At 42.8% G+C, this 16,843-nt stretch overlaps 1 protein-coding gene across 2 annotated transcripts in view; it reads right to left on the minus strand.

The window, feature by feature from the left end:
• LOC121549496 (apoptotic protease-activating factor 1-like) overlaps window positions 1–16,843 on the minus strand; it is a 73,383-nt gene that overhangs the window by 30,357 nt on the left and 26,183 nt on the right. For both annotated transcript variants that reach the window (XM_041861297.2, XM_041861290.2), the window contains 5 exons: window positions 8,194–8,319; window positions 5,665–5,799; window positions 5,186–5,311; window positions 2,694–2,819; window positions 1,139–1,285 (listed from right to left, as the gene is read on the minus strand). In XM_041861297.2, coding sequence (XP_041717231.1) covers window positions 1,139–1,285; window positions 2,694–2,819; window positions 5,186–5,311; window positions 5,665–5,799; window positions 8,194–8,319 — 660 coding nt within the window. The remainder of the gene's footprint in view (window positions 1–1,138; window positions 1,286–2,693; window positions 2,820–5,185; window positions 5,312–5,664; window positions 5,800–8,193; window positions 8,320–16,843) is intronic.

Raw genomic sequence — 16,843 nt, forward strand, 5'->3', positions numbered from 1 at the left:
GTTAAGTTCTCCATCAGTATCCATGGAGTTGACTCATTAAGTCTAGTGGTTAAGTTCTCCATCAGTATCCATGGAGTTGACTCATTGACACTATGCACAACATAATGACTGATCGCAACGGGCTGAATGACTTGGGGCTCTCATCAGTAGAAAATAGTTCGCTCATTTCCCAAGGAAGATTTAAAAAAGGCTAGCTAACAACTGCGAGAGCAGGAAGTTTGAAATTAACATGCAGTCAATATATTTTGTGTTTCTTGGATACTTGGTAACCAGTTTGATTGAAAACAGACACTTCAATATCACATAAAAAGAGCCAAGCATGAGAGTTGATGTGTGGAGAGGCATCAGAATAAAAAAAATCCATTACATTGATCCAATGTACCTTAAAATCACTGGTTTAATATCATGCTTCATACATTTTGGAAGGCTTTTGGAATTCAGAGTGGAGGAGACAAGTGAGATAAGAAATGCTGCTGTTGAATTTCCCTGAAATCACTCGGGCATGAAACTCCCTATCTCTCCTCTCACACCCACCCACACACACCCACACACACCCACCCACGCCTACCCACACACACCCACCCACCCACCACACACACACGCCCACACCCACCGACACACACACCACATACAAACCCAACCACACACACACCCACCCACCCACGCATACACCACACCACAACACGCCCACGTATGCAAAATGTAATGCCCCCAAGTTTTCTTACACCATCGTAGGTTTATAGTCCTCCCAAAGCAGGAGTCACAGTGAGAGTGAGATTTCATATATCATCCTCTCTCGACCTAATTGGATTGTGGAGTCTGTGTCTGTGTGTGTGCCTGTGTTTGTGTATGTAAGTGTGTGTGTTACTCCTCTCTGATTACCTCCAGTTTTACAGAAGGACGGATCACCTGGGGGTCAGCCTCAGCCGGGCTCTGATTGGCTTTTTAACCAGGCAGTGATGATGTAATCCCCAGGGGACAGGGGCTAGGGGCTCTGGTCGATAGTGTTTTAAACCTTGGTTTGTTCCCATTAGTGTGTGTGTGTGTGCACGCTCGTGTCTATCTGTCTCTACGTGTTTGTGTGTGTGTCTCCGTACAAGTGTGTGTGTCTCCGTGCAAGCGTGTGTGTGTCTCCTACCTTAATGTATCCTCCTGTAGACAGCAGCACAGTGTTGTCTGGGGAGAAGTGCAGGTCAGTCACCCAGCCTCCGTGCAGAGAGTCCATGGCGTCTTTGTTGTCACGGGAACAGATCTTTAGCAGAGTACCATCCTTCACGTTCCACAGCTGAGACAGGAGACACACATGAGACAAACTAATGAGAAATGAGAGAAATTAATGAGACCTAGCAGTTAAAAATGGTGGGGTGTATGACTGCCATGGGACTTATTATCAACCTTCTATCTCAGGAACCTTACAACCTTTTTGACTAGACGAGCATAAAATATCTAACCCCAACCTTAACCAGAACTACAAACTAAAATCAACAACAAATAGTTACTGTACTTTTCGGGCTACTTTAGTACTTTCTAACATGGCCATCTGGTGACTACCAACCTTATAGGCATACAGTCATCTACAGTTAGGTGTGCAAGAATCCAGTCCTTGAATGTTACAGTATCTTGTGCTTTTCAACTGTACCTTTCCAAGCAAATCAATGACTAATTTCACTGATCAATAAAGCACCATAGAGACACAAAACAACCCGCCATTTTAAGACTGGAGTTATGCTACTAACAACCATGAGCCATACTGTCCTATCCATATAGGACACAGAACATACTATATTTAACACCTTGCATGATTCACTGAGAATGACTCATGTGTTTCCATTGAAACAAGAGGGGCATATATTCGACTCTATGTACTGTATTTCAATCTTGTGGATTAGTCCGTTTCCTTCTGTTTGGTGCCTAATGAACACAACCCTGGATGCTTGACGAGACATGATTTTATGAAATGATTTGAAAGTGACAGTTCACTCCAAAATAAAAGTTTGTCAGTTGTTTTCAAACCTGAGAAGTGGCATGAGATCTCGACATTAGATCACTTTTCAGGTTTGAAAACTTTGGAGTGTACTCACAAATTTTGGAGTGTAGTCCAAATGGACTAGTCAGGCAGCCAGCCAGGGATAGTTTGTGGAAAGCAGCTGGTAGAGCAACAATGTGATTGGAGAGGAACAGACAGGTCCCTCTGTCTCTCTCATTTCTTAATTCCCTAGTCTGTCCCTCTCTCTTTCTCTCACTCCTTGTTTTTCTCTTTAATTGTTCTTCATTTCCCTCATCTCTTCTCCCTCTCTCTTTAGTTCTCCATCTCTCCTTCTCTCTTTCTCTAGGATCTATGAAGATGCCGAGATTAAATTTGGCTGACTGTCTTCTACTTCCTCTTCTCTCCTGCTATCACACTCCTCCTCTGCCTTCTTTCCTTCCTCTTCATCTCCCCTGCCGACCTGCACACCTGTTCCTCTCCTCTCCTCTCCTCTCCTCTCCTCTCCTCTCCTCTCCTCTCCTCTCCGTCTCTTGAGAGGTGCAGCACTTCTCTCTCTTTTTTTTCTATTGCTCCTTCCTTCACTCATGTGCTCACTCCTTCCTTCACTCCCTCTGTTACTTACCCTTCCCTCCTAATGCCCACCCCCCTTTACTCACTCACTCCTCTCCCCACTCCCACACCCTTCCATCCCTCTATCCCTACCCACCCGTATCTCTCCGTTGTCGTCGCCGGTCGCTAGGCACCGGCCGTCCCAAGAGAAGCGGCAGCTGCGGACACAGTCCTGGTGGCCGTTCAACGGGCACACACACTCCCACGATGCACTGCTCCACACCTGAGGGCCAATAAGAGGAGAAATGGGAGGTCAGAGGTTACAAAGGTTTCACTTACTGACGAAAGCCAATGTCTAAAATAAAAGAAACCATTTTCAAATATGTTATTTTGAACACGCCATAGCAATTTTGGTTAGACCACTTCTATATGAAGAGTGCCTTGGTCAATTCAACTGAATAAACTTAATTTATCCCCGAAGGGCCTAATTGCCTATTGTTTTTCTATGACGCTAGGCTGGTAGACCGCTCAACTTAAAGAACGGAACAAGCGCTCACTGATAATGAAGTCTGACATCAATTAAAGCATCCCAGCTGCTTCTTTGATAGATGATACTGCCCATACCATAATGCTATTTTAATTTAATCCCATCAGTATGTAAAGTACATCTAATAAAGAATACTCTTAGTAAATTGTCTCTCTGTCTGTCTGTCCGTCTCTCGCTCCCTTTCTCTCTCGCTCTCTTTCATTCTGAATGGAGAGAACATCACATGGTAGATTATTGAAAAGTTTATTTGGCACAACGTCTCGTAGTCATCTGAAGGTCAATAGACAGAGAGAGGAAGGAACAGATAGGATAGAGAGAGAGAGAGAGATGACAAAGACGATCAGACTCAGGGTTCAGGTTTGACCTCAGTTATGATAGCGGACAGAAAGAAACAATGGGTGTATGTGTGCATATGTGTGTGTAAGAGAGCGCACCTTCGTGTGTTTGTGTGTGTGTGTTTGTTTGTTTGTTTGTGTGCGTTTGTGTGTGGCTGAACCATGGCCAGCCCTTCAGACTACTATTACACATCATTACCAGAGTGTCTAGGTCCAAAGCACTAATGAAAGCATGCTGGTCTGGTGAACAGAAATAAACAGTGTGGTTAATGGGAACACCAGCTATGAGCCATTACCACACCAGAAACATGCAATCATCCAATGCCAATTTGGATGCTGACCTAATAGGCATTCCCACAGAGTGAGTGACCAACTCAATGATCCTGTGACTGACAGACAGAGGGGGGAATACAGAAAGAAAGAAAGAAAGAAAGAAAGAAAGAAAGAAAGAAAGAAAGAAAGAAAGAAAGAAAGAAAGAAAGAAAGAAAGAAAGAAAGAAAGAAAGAAAGAAAGAAAGAAAGAAAGAAAGAAAGAAAGAAAGAAAGAAAGAAAGAAAGAAAGAAAGAAAGAAAGAAAGAAAGAAAGAAAGAAAGAAAGAAAGAAAGAAAGAAAGAAAGAAAGAAAGAAAGAAAGACAGTGAACAAAGGACAGAGGAGAGAGGGAGAGATAGACAAAGAGAAAGACAGAAAGAGAGAGAGAGAGAGAGAGAGAGAGAGAGAGAGAGAGAGAAAGAAAGAAAGAAAGAAAGAAAGAAAGAAAGAAAGAAAGAAAGAAAGAAAGAAAGAAAGAAAGAAAGAAAGAAAGAAAGAAAGAAAGAAAGAAAGAAAGAAAGAAAGAAAGAAAGAAAGAAAGAAAGAAAGAAAGAAAGAAAGAAAGAAAGAAAGAAAGAAAGAAAGAAAGATCAGGTCAAAAACACAGGAAGGTGACAGAGTGAAAACCTAGTCAGAGGAGAGATCCTGTCCCAACCCACAGTGTCAATCAAAGTCAACCGCACAGCAGCAGCCTGCTCTCTCACACACACACACACAATGCTAGGCAGGAGGAGAGGAGAGGGCAGCGGTACAGTCTGTAGGTTGCAGTCAGACTTAATGACCGCTGCAGAGACAGGGAGGCGAGTGGGCAGCTTGACCGCTGGAGAGACAGGGAGGCGAGTGGGCAGCTTGACCGCTGGACAGACAGGGAGGCGAGTGGGCAGCTTGACCGCTGGAGAGACAAGGAGGCGAGTGGGCAGCTTGACCGCTGGACAGACAGGGAGGCGAGTGGGCAGCTTGACCGCTGGAGAGACAGGGAGGCGAGTGGGCAGCTTGACCGCTGGAGAGACAGGGAGGCGAGTGGGCAGCTTGACCGCTGGAGAGACAGGGAGGCGAGTGGGCAGCTTGACCGCTGGAGAGACAGGGAGGCGAGTGGGCAGCTTGACCGCTGGAGAGACAGGGAGGCGAGTGGGCGGCTTGACCGCTGGAGAGACAGGGAGGCGAGTGGGCGGCTTGACCGCTGGACAGACAGGGATGCGAGTGGGCAGCTTGACCGCTGGAGAGACAGGGAGGCGAGTGGGCGGCTTGACCGCTGGCTAAGTTAACAACCGCAGTAACCATCTGCTTCATGTCCACCTCAAGCTACCAATTACCTTTAGTTGTCCACATAATAATGCACACTATACAAACGTTTGTGAAAGGATCATGATAAAGACAACATGTCTGTCTCACACAGATCTAAGGATTTAGGCTACGTTCTGTCCCATACTGATGACACGTGTGTGTGTGTTTTACCTTGGCGGTCTTGTCGGCGGAGGTGGTGGCGAAGAGCTGTCCGTCAGGCGACACGTCACAGGCTAGCACCGCTCCCTGGTGACACATTAGGTCCTGCAGCCGTTCACCACTAGACATGTTCCACACCTGGGGGGAGGGAGAGAGAGGCGAGAAACAGCTTTCTGTGTCACCTTACATTTACATTTTAGTCATTTAGCAGACGCTCTTATCCAGAGCGACTTACAGTTTGTGAGTGCATACATTTTTCATACTGGCCCCCCGTGGGAAACGAACCCACAACCCTGGCGATGCAAGCGCCATGTTCTACCAACTGAGCTACAGGGGACCTCCCTCACCTCCCTCTAGTAAACATTCTTTAGTTCATGTAAGTGCACGTTGATCGTAACATGTTGCTTTTAACATGTTTTGCATGCATCTGTCTCGGTCTTACTGTCTGTCTGTCTGTCTGTCTAATGTACTGCATACGTGGGTTGTATTACCTTGATGGTGCCGTCAAAGGACCAGCTGAGGAGATGTGTCTCTGAGGAGGGTGAGGTGGTGAGCAGAGAGAAGCATCTGACCTGCTCCTTGTGGCCCTCCAGCACCACACACTCACCTGTCCTCCACCTCCACACCTACAGGGGTAGAGAGACAGAGACAGAGACAGAGACAGAGATCACCCTCTGGTACTGGAGTAGGTAAAAATTGCCCCTCAAACAGGGGTTTAGCACCCCCCCGTAATGGGTTAGGAGTTATGGAGGGTAAGCTGATCCTGGATCTGTGCCCAGAGTGGGAGTATTCAGCTGCTAGGAAGGAATGGACACTGGGCAGTCTATTGGCCCCTATGCAGAAATCTCAGACAATTATTGACACATCAAACTCTTACCAATGGTGGGTTTGTGAATGTACCATTCATCCCCCTCACCGCTCCAGAAGTCAGCGGTCATCAGAGTAACAGCTATGTTTACTGTGTAGAGCGATTCACATTCCCTATAGGTCAGCATTTCCTCAGTGAATCTATCTACCAAATATTCCCTTTTCAGCAAAGCAACCCAAACAGTATTCATATGAATATACAGTGGGGAAAAAAAGTATTTAGTCAGCCACCAATTGTGCAAGTTCTCCGACTTAAAAAGATGAGAGAGGCCTGTAATTTTCATCATAGGTACACGTCAACTATGGCAGACAAATTGAGAATGTTTTTTCCAGAAAATCACATTGTAGGATTTTTAATTTATTTATTTGCAAATTATGGTGGAAAATAAGTATTTGGTCACCTACAAACAAGCAAGATTTCTGGCTCTCACAGACCTGTAACTTCTTCTTTAAGAGGCTCCTCTGTCCTCCACTCGTTACCTGTATTAATGGCACCTGTTTGAACTTGTTATCAGTATAAAAGACACCTGTCCACAACCTCAAACAGTCACACTCCAAACTCCACTATGGCCAAGACCAAAGAGCTGTCAAAGGACACCAGAAACAAAATTGTAGACCTGCACCAGGCTGGGAAGACTGAATCTGCAATAGGTAAGCAACTTGGTTTGAAGAAATCAACTGTGGGAGCAATTATTAGGAAATGGAAGACATACAAGACCACTGATAATCTCCCTCGATCTGGGGCTCCACGCAAGATCTCACCCCGTGGGGTCAAAATGATCACAAGAACGGTGAGCAAAAATCCCAGAACCACACGTGGGGACCTAGTGAATGACCTGCAGAGAGCTGGGACCAAAGTAACAAAGCCTACCATCAGTAACACGCTACGCCGCCAGGTACTCAAATCCTGCAGTGCCAGACGTGTCCCCCTGCTTAAGCCAGTACATGTCCAGGCCCGTCTGAAGTTTGCTAGAGTGCATTTGGATGATCCAGAAGAGGATTGGGAGAATGTCATATGGTCAGATGAAACCAAAATATAACTTTTTGGAGGTGGAGGACAAAGAATGCTGAGTTGCAACCAAAGAACACCATACCTACTGTGAAGCATGGGGGTGGAAACATCATGCTTTGGGGCTGTTTTTCTGCAAAGGGACCAGGATGACTGATCCGTGTAAAGGAAAGAATGAATGGGGCCATGTATCGTGAGATTTTGAGTGAAAACCTCCTTCCATCAGCAAGGGCATTGAAGATGAAACGTGGCTGGGTCTTTCAGCATGACAATGATCCCAAACACACCGCCCGGGCAACGAAGGAGTGGCTTCGTAAGAATCATTTCAAGGTCCTGGAGTGGCCTAGCCAGTCTCCAGATCTCAACCCCATAGAAAATCTTTGGAGGGAGTTGAAAGTCCGTGTTGCCCAGCGACAGCCCCAAAACATCACTGCTCTAGAGGAGATCTGCATGGAGGAATGGGCCAAAATACCAGCAACAGTGTGTGAAAACCTTGTGAAGACTTACAGAAAACGTTTGACCTGTGTCATTGCCAACAAAGGGTATATAACAAAGTATTGAGAAACTTTTGTTATTGACCAAATACTTATTTTCCACTATAATTTGCAAATAAATTCATTAAAAATCCTACAATGTGATTTTCTGGATTTTATTTTCTCATTTTGTCTGTCATAGTTGACGTGTACCTATGATGAAAATTACAGGCCTCTCTCATCTTTTTAAGTGGGAGAACTTGCACAATTGGTGGCTGACTAAATACTTTTTTTCCCCACTGTAGATGGTCCATGGATAGTAAGGGAATACAGAGTAAGATGAATACAGAGTGAGGCTGTGCTGTTCTGATAGGCAGCAAGGTGGTGCTTTGGATAGTGTGTGTGTGTGTGTGTGTGTGTATACTTATAATAAGCAGATAGGTCTAGCAGTGGACAGGCTGTCCTAAAAACAGAGGAGAGGAGAGAAAAAGAGGAGAGGAGATGAGAGGATATGTTCAGTGAGGTGGAACAGTAGAGGAGAGCTGTTAGGGGTGACAGAGCGGAACAGTCCGAAAACATCACACGCACACACATGGAGGGAAAGAACAAACCATAGAAGAGAAGAAGAAGAGAAGATAGAAGGATGAGGAAGAGAGAGAGAAGAGCCCCACCCGTATGGTGGTGTCCTCAGAGGAGGTGATCAGTGTGTGTCCCTCTGGGGTGAACTGGCAGTGGAGCACTGTCCTGGTGTGACCCTGCAGAGTGGCTAGGGGGGTCCCCGACGGCACCTCCAACACCTGGGGGGAGAGAGGGAGGAAGGAGAAGGGAGATGTGGTGGGGTGGGGGGGGTTGAGGGAAAGTGAGGGAGAGACAGATGATTCCATTTCAATCCTTTTTTACTGTGTCAAAAGAGAAAAAACTATCTATTTAAAAGCATGAGTTGACACACATCCCAAAAAGTTGGAGAGGTGTTGACTAACAGAATAGTAAACTTAGAAAAAATACAATACATTTAGCTCCCAAAAGAGTAAAAACAAGCAACTGCTCAAGTGAGAGGGAAGAGGAGGGAAGACAGAGATATTTAGAGAGGGGAAATCTGGGAGGATAAATTGATAACCTTCTCACTGTCTTCTATGGGTAAGCCTAGACCAAAACTCGTAAAAGATAAAGAGATGTGGAGCAACAACAACAAAAAACTGACAAATAAATACAAATATAGAATAAAGGAGGAGACCAAAGCAATGCGGTTGGGTTTACAGAGAGAAGCTCATTAAAAAGGAAAAATTTAAAAGATTACCGGGCTCTGCGTGCTATTGATCAGCCCTGTCGGACAGCGGACGGCAGATCTGCCCTGACTGCTTTGAGTGAGGGTCTGACAGACAATACTGTCAGAGCAAGAGAAAAAGCAGCTCTGATGCTCAAAGAACTGGCTTTAATCTTATAAGGGAGACAATGGCAACTCTGACAACCTAGAGCACATTAGAGTACTGTCTTAGAAACTTCCTGCTCTGTCTTTGCTAACATGTTGCGAAATAGAGTTCCATGTAGTTACGGCTCTATGCTGTCTTCGCTAACTTGACTGAGTAGTTTGTTGACATTGAACTATTGGATATTATTGCAAACTTAATTAAGTGATTAAACTTAAGTTATTAACTAAAATGTTACGATTGAGAAACAACAGGGGTCATAATTGAAGTCTATTACTATTATCACTAAATCATTAAACTCAATTAACCCTCCTGGTATGATATCTGTAGTTGTAATGATGTCATGTCATAGTATTGTGTGGACAAGGGAAGAGTTAGGGGATAATTGACTTGGTTCCACTGAGTCAACATTCCTTATGTCAAAGGAGATTACTGATGTTTAGGATAGCATGATGGGTGGACAGGATATACTGGATATACTGACTTGGGGTAAAGAGTAATAACATCAGAAAGGGAGTGCCTATGATGGTTGCCAGATGTATGTGAAAGGAAGGATAACCAAGAGTATAAAAACTGTGAGATTTGTGTGTGTGGGCAGTTCAACTGACAATGGGGGCAAGGCTATGTCCGTTTGTTAGATGAACCCACGAGCTCGTGATCCAATAAATACTTGGTATAAAATCTCCACAGAATGTCTAAGTAAATTCTTGCATCCTCACTTCTCAATACTAGAAACTCATCATAACAGATTGGCGTCTAAACAAACAGGATGCAGTTCACAGCCAAACTAACAGGTAAGCAGACTTTCATTTTTTGGATTATGTCAAATTCTGCTTATCTGTGGTAAGGCTTAGCTGTAACTGACTTTTAAAATTCTATATTTTAAAAGGGGGACGATGAGTGGTATTGAGTTATGTAAGGGACGTAAGGAGAATATCACATTGGACTATGACATGGTGTTATGATTCAAAAATAGAGTGTGTTTAAAGTACTGAGTAAAGGCAATAAGTGGACAAACGAATAGGCGCAGGGCATCTATGATGTTAAGTACATCATGAGGAGAGAGTGGATTAATTCATTAATGTAAAACAGTACATTATAAAAAGAGTGGGCTCAGGTAAACCCTTGATGTTAGATACATCATAAAGAGAATGGGCAAGGCACCTTTGATGTAAGCTAGGATACATCATAAAATGAAATAGAGTTGGTTTTTAGTCCCGTAGTGTGTAAGACATTATAAAATAATAGATTACAGACCTTTTAGATGTGGGAGAACATCATAAAATGAAATAGATGGTGAAATACTCAAAACGGCCAGGAGAGGGAGCCGATTAAATGTAACATATTGAATCATAGCACCAAAATGACATTTAAAGGAAAACTAGATTTTAATACATATCAGGATGGAGATTTTAGAAGTGTTTAATTACTAACAATTGCATGTACTAATAACAGTTATGAATGGCCAGCTTAGTACACCGGTATATATATATTTTTAAAAAGTCACCATTAAGAGTAAATCAGAGCTTCATTTAATTCGAAGTGAGAGACAGGAAATGACGAAATTATTACAAGCAAATCCGCAGTTAGAATAAGTATTTTGTAAAAGTAATGTAAAGTTAAGTAATTTAATGGGACATCATGGGCTATTTTATGAACAAAGAGCAGAAGGTAATTTGAATCTGAAGGGTGCAAAATAAGTTCTATAAATGGGTATAATAATTTGATATAAGTTTGGATAAGAAGTTACGATATATAACATAATAAGGTCATAGAATATCAAGGACTGGTAAATAGAGCTTGATGTTATTTTAGAGAGTAGTGGAAAGTCTGTGTTTTCTGACTCGTTGATTGCTAATTTATTCATTTTGAGCATGTGAGATCTTTGCAAAGAAACACTTGAAAGATTTTTTTAAGGCTATTTTCTTGAAATTGTGTCGTTATTATGTACCAGAGGTTAAGACTACAAACCATTGTAGTTGGGCTACTTGTGGGACTTATTGTCTTTTCAAAAGGCATCGGTTCAATGGTACTGACTAAAATCTGTATTTATGAGTGTAATTCATATGATTGTATGTGTTGCTTGAATGGATACTACAAAGTATTTGGTTTGGTGATGTAGAAGGGAAGATTTGTAGCATGGTACGTGGTTTAAATAAAAATACTCACTTATTTAACAGGAATTGCGAGACGATTGAGTGGTAGTTATTTCTTTTAGGGCGTTGACTAAGGGTTTGCTAGATTAAACGATTGAGAATGGTGGCGTAATGTCTATAAATAAATTGGATATTGATAATATGGATATGAATTCAATATATGATGGTAAACTACAGCAAGTGTTTGGTCTTACTTGTAGCCTACGTAGAAAGGATAGTTACCTATATCTGCTATATTCTGATAATGGAGGAGTGTTGTTTTCAGATGAGCTGTGATTATAACCTTAGTTGATTGCAGGGGAAATAGGATATAGTTTACGACGCATGGAGAAGTGAATGTCTTATATTCATGAAAAGTGAAGCAAGGGAACTTAGAGAATAATAGGAATATTAAACAAACACTAGGGATAATGTAGCTTTGTTAGAAGTATTATGGACATACTATCGTAATAGATAAACTGAACCAACATGACGTTACTACAGCAATTTAGGATGGTTAATGTTGTTACGTTAGTTTTTAAACCCTACGATAGAGGTAAATGTAGAACGCGGTTTGAGCATGGATGTTATTTGGTATACTAGTAAGAAGGGGTTTCCATTTTTGTATGTGGGTGTTAGCAACTGGGTCTCGATGAACGTCAAAGAGCTTTAAGATGAATTGATAACATTACGTGAAAGGAATTGTCTTACCAGCACATAGCGAATAGTATAACATAGTAATTAAAGTTGCATATCGGTGAATATATGTTTTATTTGTTTTGACTATAACTTCACAATAATTTATATTTTGTTGAGGTAACGTTATATGGAAAGTTAGCGATAGAGAATAATAGATATTGTAGAGGGTTTACAAAGTAAGTAAGTTCATTGGGTGACGAGACATGTTGAATTAATGTTGAATTGAATTGTTTGAAGAAGGTTAAATAGGTTTATTGGGAGATGTGAAAGGTTGAATTGGATTGCTTAAGTAGACTGGTATTAAAATAATTATTTCTAGCAAGGTCTATGAAAATATGTTATTAGGTAGTAGTGGTTTGTGGATACGATTTACTAATGACATGATTTCGTAAGAGGGTGACAGGAAGTAGTGATAGTTGGGCTATATTGACATAGGTAGGAAGCATTGGGGTTATGATATGAAGAACATGTCTAGATAGTTGAATATGGAATGTTATTTGATCATTGGTAATTATTATTATTACATTATATAGTTTGTGTAAATAACACTGAGTTATGCAGACAGTTCATTGGTTCTAAACTAATGATAATCTGTTTATGGTATGTTGAACAATGGGATATCGTTTTTACTATTAGGATGATGGATTAAATAAACATTTTTTGTAAGTTATGAAGTTATTAAACAATAGGTTTATATTTTATAACATCAATGCAACAGGTTTCGAGGATTAAATTAACAGAAATGGGTTATAGGTTTATATTAGAAGGTGTAGTGTACTTAATGAAACGTGTTTTTATCTAGTGTCTTCTAAGTGGGAGTTTTTTTCCCAGGATTGATGGAAGTCTCCTATAGTATTTTGTTAAGGGTAAAGTAGGAGACAACGTATCAAACAATTTAAAATAGATGCTTGGGATAAAATATCATGTCTTACTTAAGCGGAGTACGTGATTGTATTGGCTAATTAATGAAATAGGAGATTTACAGGGGTGAAAGGAAGAATAGAAGCGGAAACTGAGATATTCCTATGTTTGGGATCAAGTACACGATAATGGATCATTTGATATGGGATCACAAGGAACAGTTTAGTGGAGTTAGGCAGTATTAGGTCATGAAAGGGAGCTACCAAATTAAGTAAGGCCTGGCTATTTTTGTTTGTTGTTTTCAATTGGGTTTTTCAAATAAAACACACGACACCTAGTATGATGTTTATAAAGGGTTGCTATTTTGATTTTAGGGAGTTTTCAACAGGTCAAAGGTGATCAATCTTAAAGGAGCACACAGTGAATTCTATGAAGTAAAAAAAAATGTTGGGACTGAGTTTTGGGTATACACATGATTTCTTATGAGAAGAAATGTCATGAGGACTTAATGTACACTTGGGATAAGTAACATTTATGACATGTTTTGAATGTTTGTAATGTTTAGTATACTATAGAATGGAACATTTTGTTGAATGATTTCAATGACCTCTGAACTGTTTTGACTTTCTAGTGTGACTTGATCATCCACACTGGTAATTCTAAAGGCATGAGAAGAGGACTTTAAGATAGTTTATTTTACCGAGTTGAGGGTAATTTATAAAACTGAAAATTGTGAAAAAGTTTATAATTTTGTAATAATATATGTGATTCGGACCATAAAATTATAAAAGAAAGAGAGAGCTTTCCCTGAATGAGGGATAACTGTTGCTAGTTAATTGTACTAATCTTGGATTACTTTACGGGATAGAAGTAAGTTGAGGTATTATCAAATGCTGTCATTTTAATTTAATTGTAATTATGATTTAATAAACAATGTTGGTGTTTTATTTTTGAAAGCATGAATCACGTTGTGACTCGTGTTCAAAAAAGGGGGTAGTAATGATGGTATGAGGATTTATTGGTACATTTGAAAATTATATTAAGAATATGAGCAGTAGTAAGTAATGTGTTATGGGTTAGATTAAATGTTTTAGGGGAAAATGTATTGGTGGTATAAGGCAGAATTTAGAGGAGGCCTTTCTATGACATGAGTGGACTGCAACAAGCTGCAAGATTGTGCACTTCCTAATCTAAAAGGCTTATCAGGACTGATAAGAAGAAATGATGAAGTAGCATGCTGTGTCTCAACTAACAATGTTATGCAGACTTTCTTTCAAAAGGTGAAGGCTTCTCTGCCTGTTTTGTTTTGTCTGTGTGTTTTTGCAGCAGGGACTATTGGTACGCTGATTGAAGGACACACTCCATAAGGGGGATGGTGATAAATGGAGAAGGACTCTGCATGATCATAGAACTAGTGAAGGAAGGAGGTTCATGCATCGTCACACAGTCTACACCAACGGAGGTATGGATAGAGGGGAGATTGACCAAATCTCATGTCAACCACTGTAACAGATTGCTACGAGGAAACCGACGATTTAGAGATGAGGTAGATGAGGATGCTGTTGATGACAATTATCAGGTGATGGAAGACGATGTCAGAGGAATGATACTGATGAGCTGTGGGTTATGGCTGATTTCAAGATCTTCCAGATTTTTCAGGAATCAACCGACTGTCATTCCATTCGGTTATATGTATTTAAAGGGTATATCTAATAGAAATTGGGAAGTATATTAGAAATTGGTATTAAGAATAATTGTTCAAACATAATCATTTGTCATATGGTAAATGTTTGTATGGATTTATTGGATTAGAAATGTAATCAATTAAAATGTTATGTTTGTCTTCTAGTGAGATAAATACAGATGGTGTCTTGGTGCATAGTAGGGATAATTTGGCCTAGCATGGTGTGAACCTGCATAAATAAAAGTAACAAACTATGAACCGGCTGAAGATGAATATCAGAGGCGTTGAGGACGTTTTTGTAAAATACCACTTATATAGATGCAATTGGTATACAACAACCAATCGAAGATATCTGTCACGATCGTCAAAAGGAGCGGACCAAGGCGCAGCATGGAATGCGAACATACTTTATTTATATTCACCACACGAACAAAAACAACAAAACGATACGTGAAGTCCATGGTCAAATACACAAACCAACACGGAACAAGATCCCACAATACACTGTGCCAAACAGGCTGCCTAAGTATGGTTCCCAATCAGAGACAACAAGCAACAGCTGATTTCGTTGCCTCTGATTGAGAACCACCCCGGCCAACATAGATACACATGAACTAGAAACTGAAACAAAGAACACAAAACATAGACTCTACACACCCTGGCTCAACATAAAAGAGTCCCTAGAGCCAGGGCGTGACAGTACCCCCAAAGGCGCGGACTGCGACCGCGCCAAACATAAACCGAACAGGGGAGGGCCGGGTGGGCATTCCTCCTCGGAGGCGGATCCGGCTCCGGGCATGACCACCACCCTCTAATAACCCCCCCGTAGTGCCCCTGGTCTGGTCTGGCCCCTGCTGGCTGGACTGGACATCGGCGGAGCGGATTGCTCAGGCTCCGGTGTGGAGCAGCTGACCGGTACCTGACCAGGCACCGGTGAAACGGGCACGGGCTGTGCCGGACTGACGACGTGCACCACAGGCTTGGTGCGGGGAGCAGGAATGGGCCGGACCGGGCTGACGACGCGCAGCCAGCAGGAACGGGCCGGACCGGGCTGACGATGCGCACCACAGGCTTGGTGCGGGGAGCAGGAATGGGCCGGACCGGGCTGGCGACGCGCACCACAGGTTTGGTGCGGGGAGCAGGAACGGGCCGGGCCGGGCTGACGACGCGCACCACTGACTTGGTGCGAGGGGCAGGAACAGGCCGGACCGAGCTGGCGACGCGCACCATTGGCTTGGTGCGAGGGGCAGGAACAGGCCGGGCCGGGCTGGCGACGCGCACCATTGGCTTGGTGCGAGGAGCAGGAACAGGCCGGGCCGGCGACGCGCACCATTGGCTTGGTGCGAGGGGCAGGAACAGGCCGGGCCGGGCTGGCGACGCGCATCACAGGCTTGGTGCGAGGGACAGGAACAGGCCGGACCGCACTGGGAACACACACCACTGGCCTTATACGGGGATCAGGAACGGGCCGGAACGGACTGGCAACACACTTCAGTACCTCTCGCCGTGCCTCTACACTTTCCCTCCCTCTAATCACCCGTAACCCGGTGGCCTTCTTCCTCGTCCACAAACTCGCCCCTTATCTGCCTCCAGCAGTCCCGTCGTCCATGCCATGTGCCCCCCCCTAAAAATGTATTGGGGTTGCCTCTCGCCTGTCCGACGACGACACTGTTGGCGCTGTACCTCCTCTCTCGCCAAGGCTTTAAACTTTGCCCATGGTCCTCTGCCCTCGAACATGTCCTCCCAGGACCACCATTGGCCCACCTGGGCCATCGCCAACTTCTCCATCTCCTTACCCGGCGTTAGCTCCGAAACACGCTGCTTGGTCCAGTATTGGTGGGATCTTCTGTCACAATCGTCAAAAGGAGCGGACCAAGGCGCAGCGTGGAATGCGAACATACTTTATTTATATTCACCACACGAACAAAAACAACAAAACGATACGTGAAGTCCACGGTCAAATACACAAACCAACACGGAACAAGATCCCACAATACACTGTGCCAAACAGGCTGCCTAAGTATGGTACCCAATCAGAGACAACAAGCAACAGCTGATTCTCGTTGTCTCTGATTGAGAACCACCCCGGCCAACATAAATACACATGAACTAGAAACTGAAACAAAGAACACAAAAACATAGACTCTACACACCCTGGCTCAACATAAAAGAGTCCCTAGAGCCAGGGCGTGACAATATCGGGGGATTTTCTCATGTTATTATCTTGAAGGAGTGGGAAAGGAGTCCACCATTGAGTGAGAATGGAGAAAGATATGTTCGAATGCAACATTTGAATGATGTGGGCATAATGGTTGGCAAATGGAAAAGACAATGAGGTTGTGGAGTTGGTGGTGACTCGAATGAGACATTGAAGTTGTGACATTGTAATGGGCAGGTCATTGTGAAATGTGAAGATGTCTAAAGAACATAATGAAGAGACGCAAGAAGATTTAAGTGCCGGGAGAAAGAGGGGTTGCTTAGCTGTGTTGATAATAACCTTGGATTTATCTACATT

The sequence above is a fragment of the Coregonus clupeaformis genome, unplaced genomic scaffold (assembly GCF_020615455.1).
Source record: "Coregonus clupeaformis isolate EN_2021a unplaced genomic scaffold, ASM2061545v1 scaf0058, whole genome shotgun sequence".
Lineage (NCBI taxonomy): Eukaryota > Metazoa > Chordata > Actinopteri > Salmoniformes > Salmonidae > Coregonus > Coregonus clupeaformis.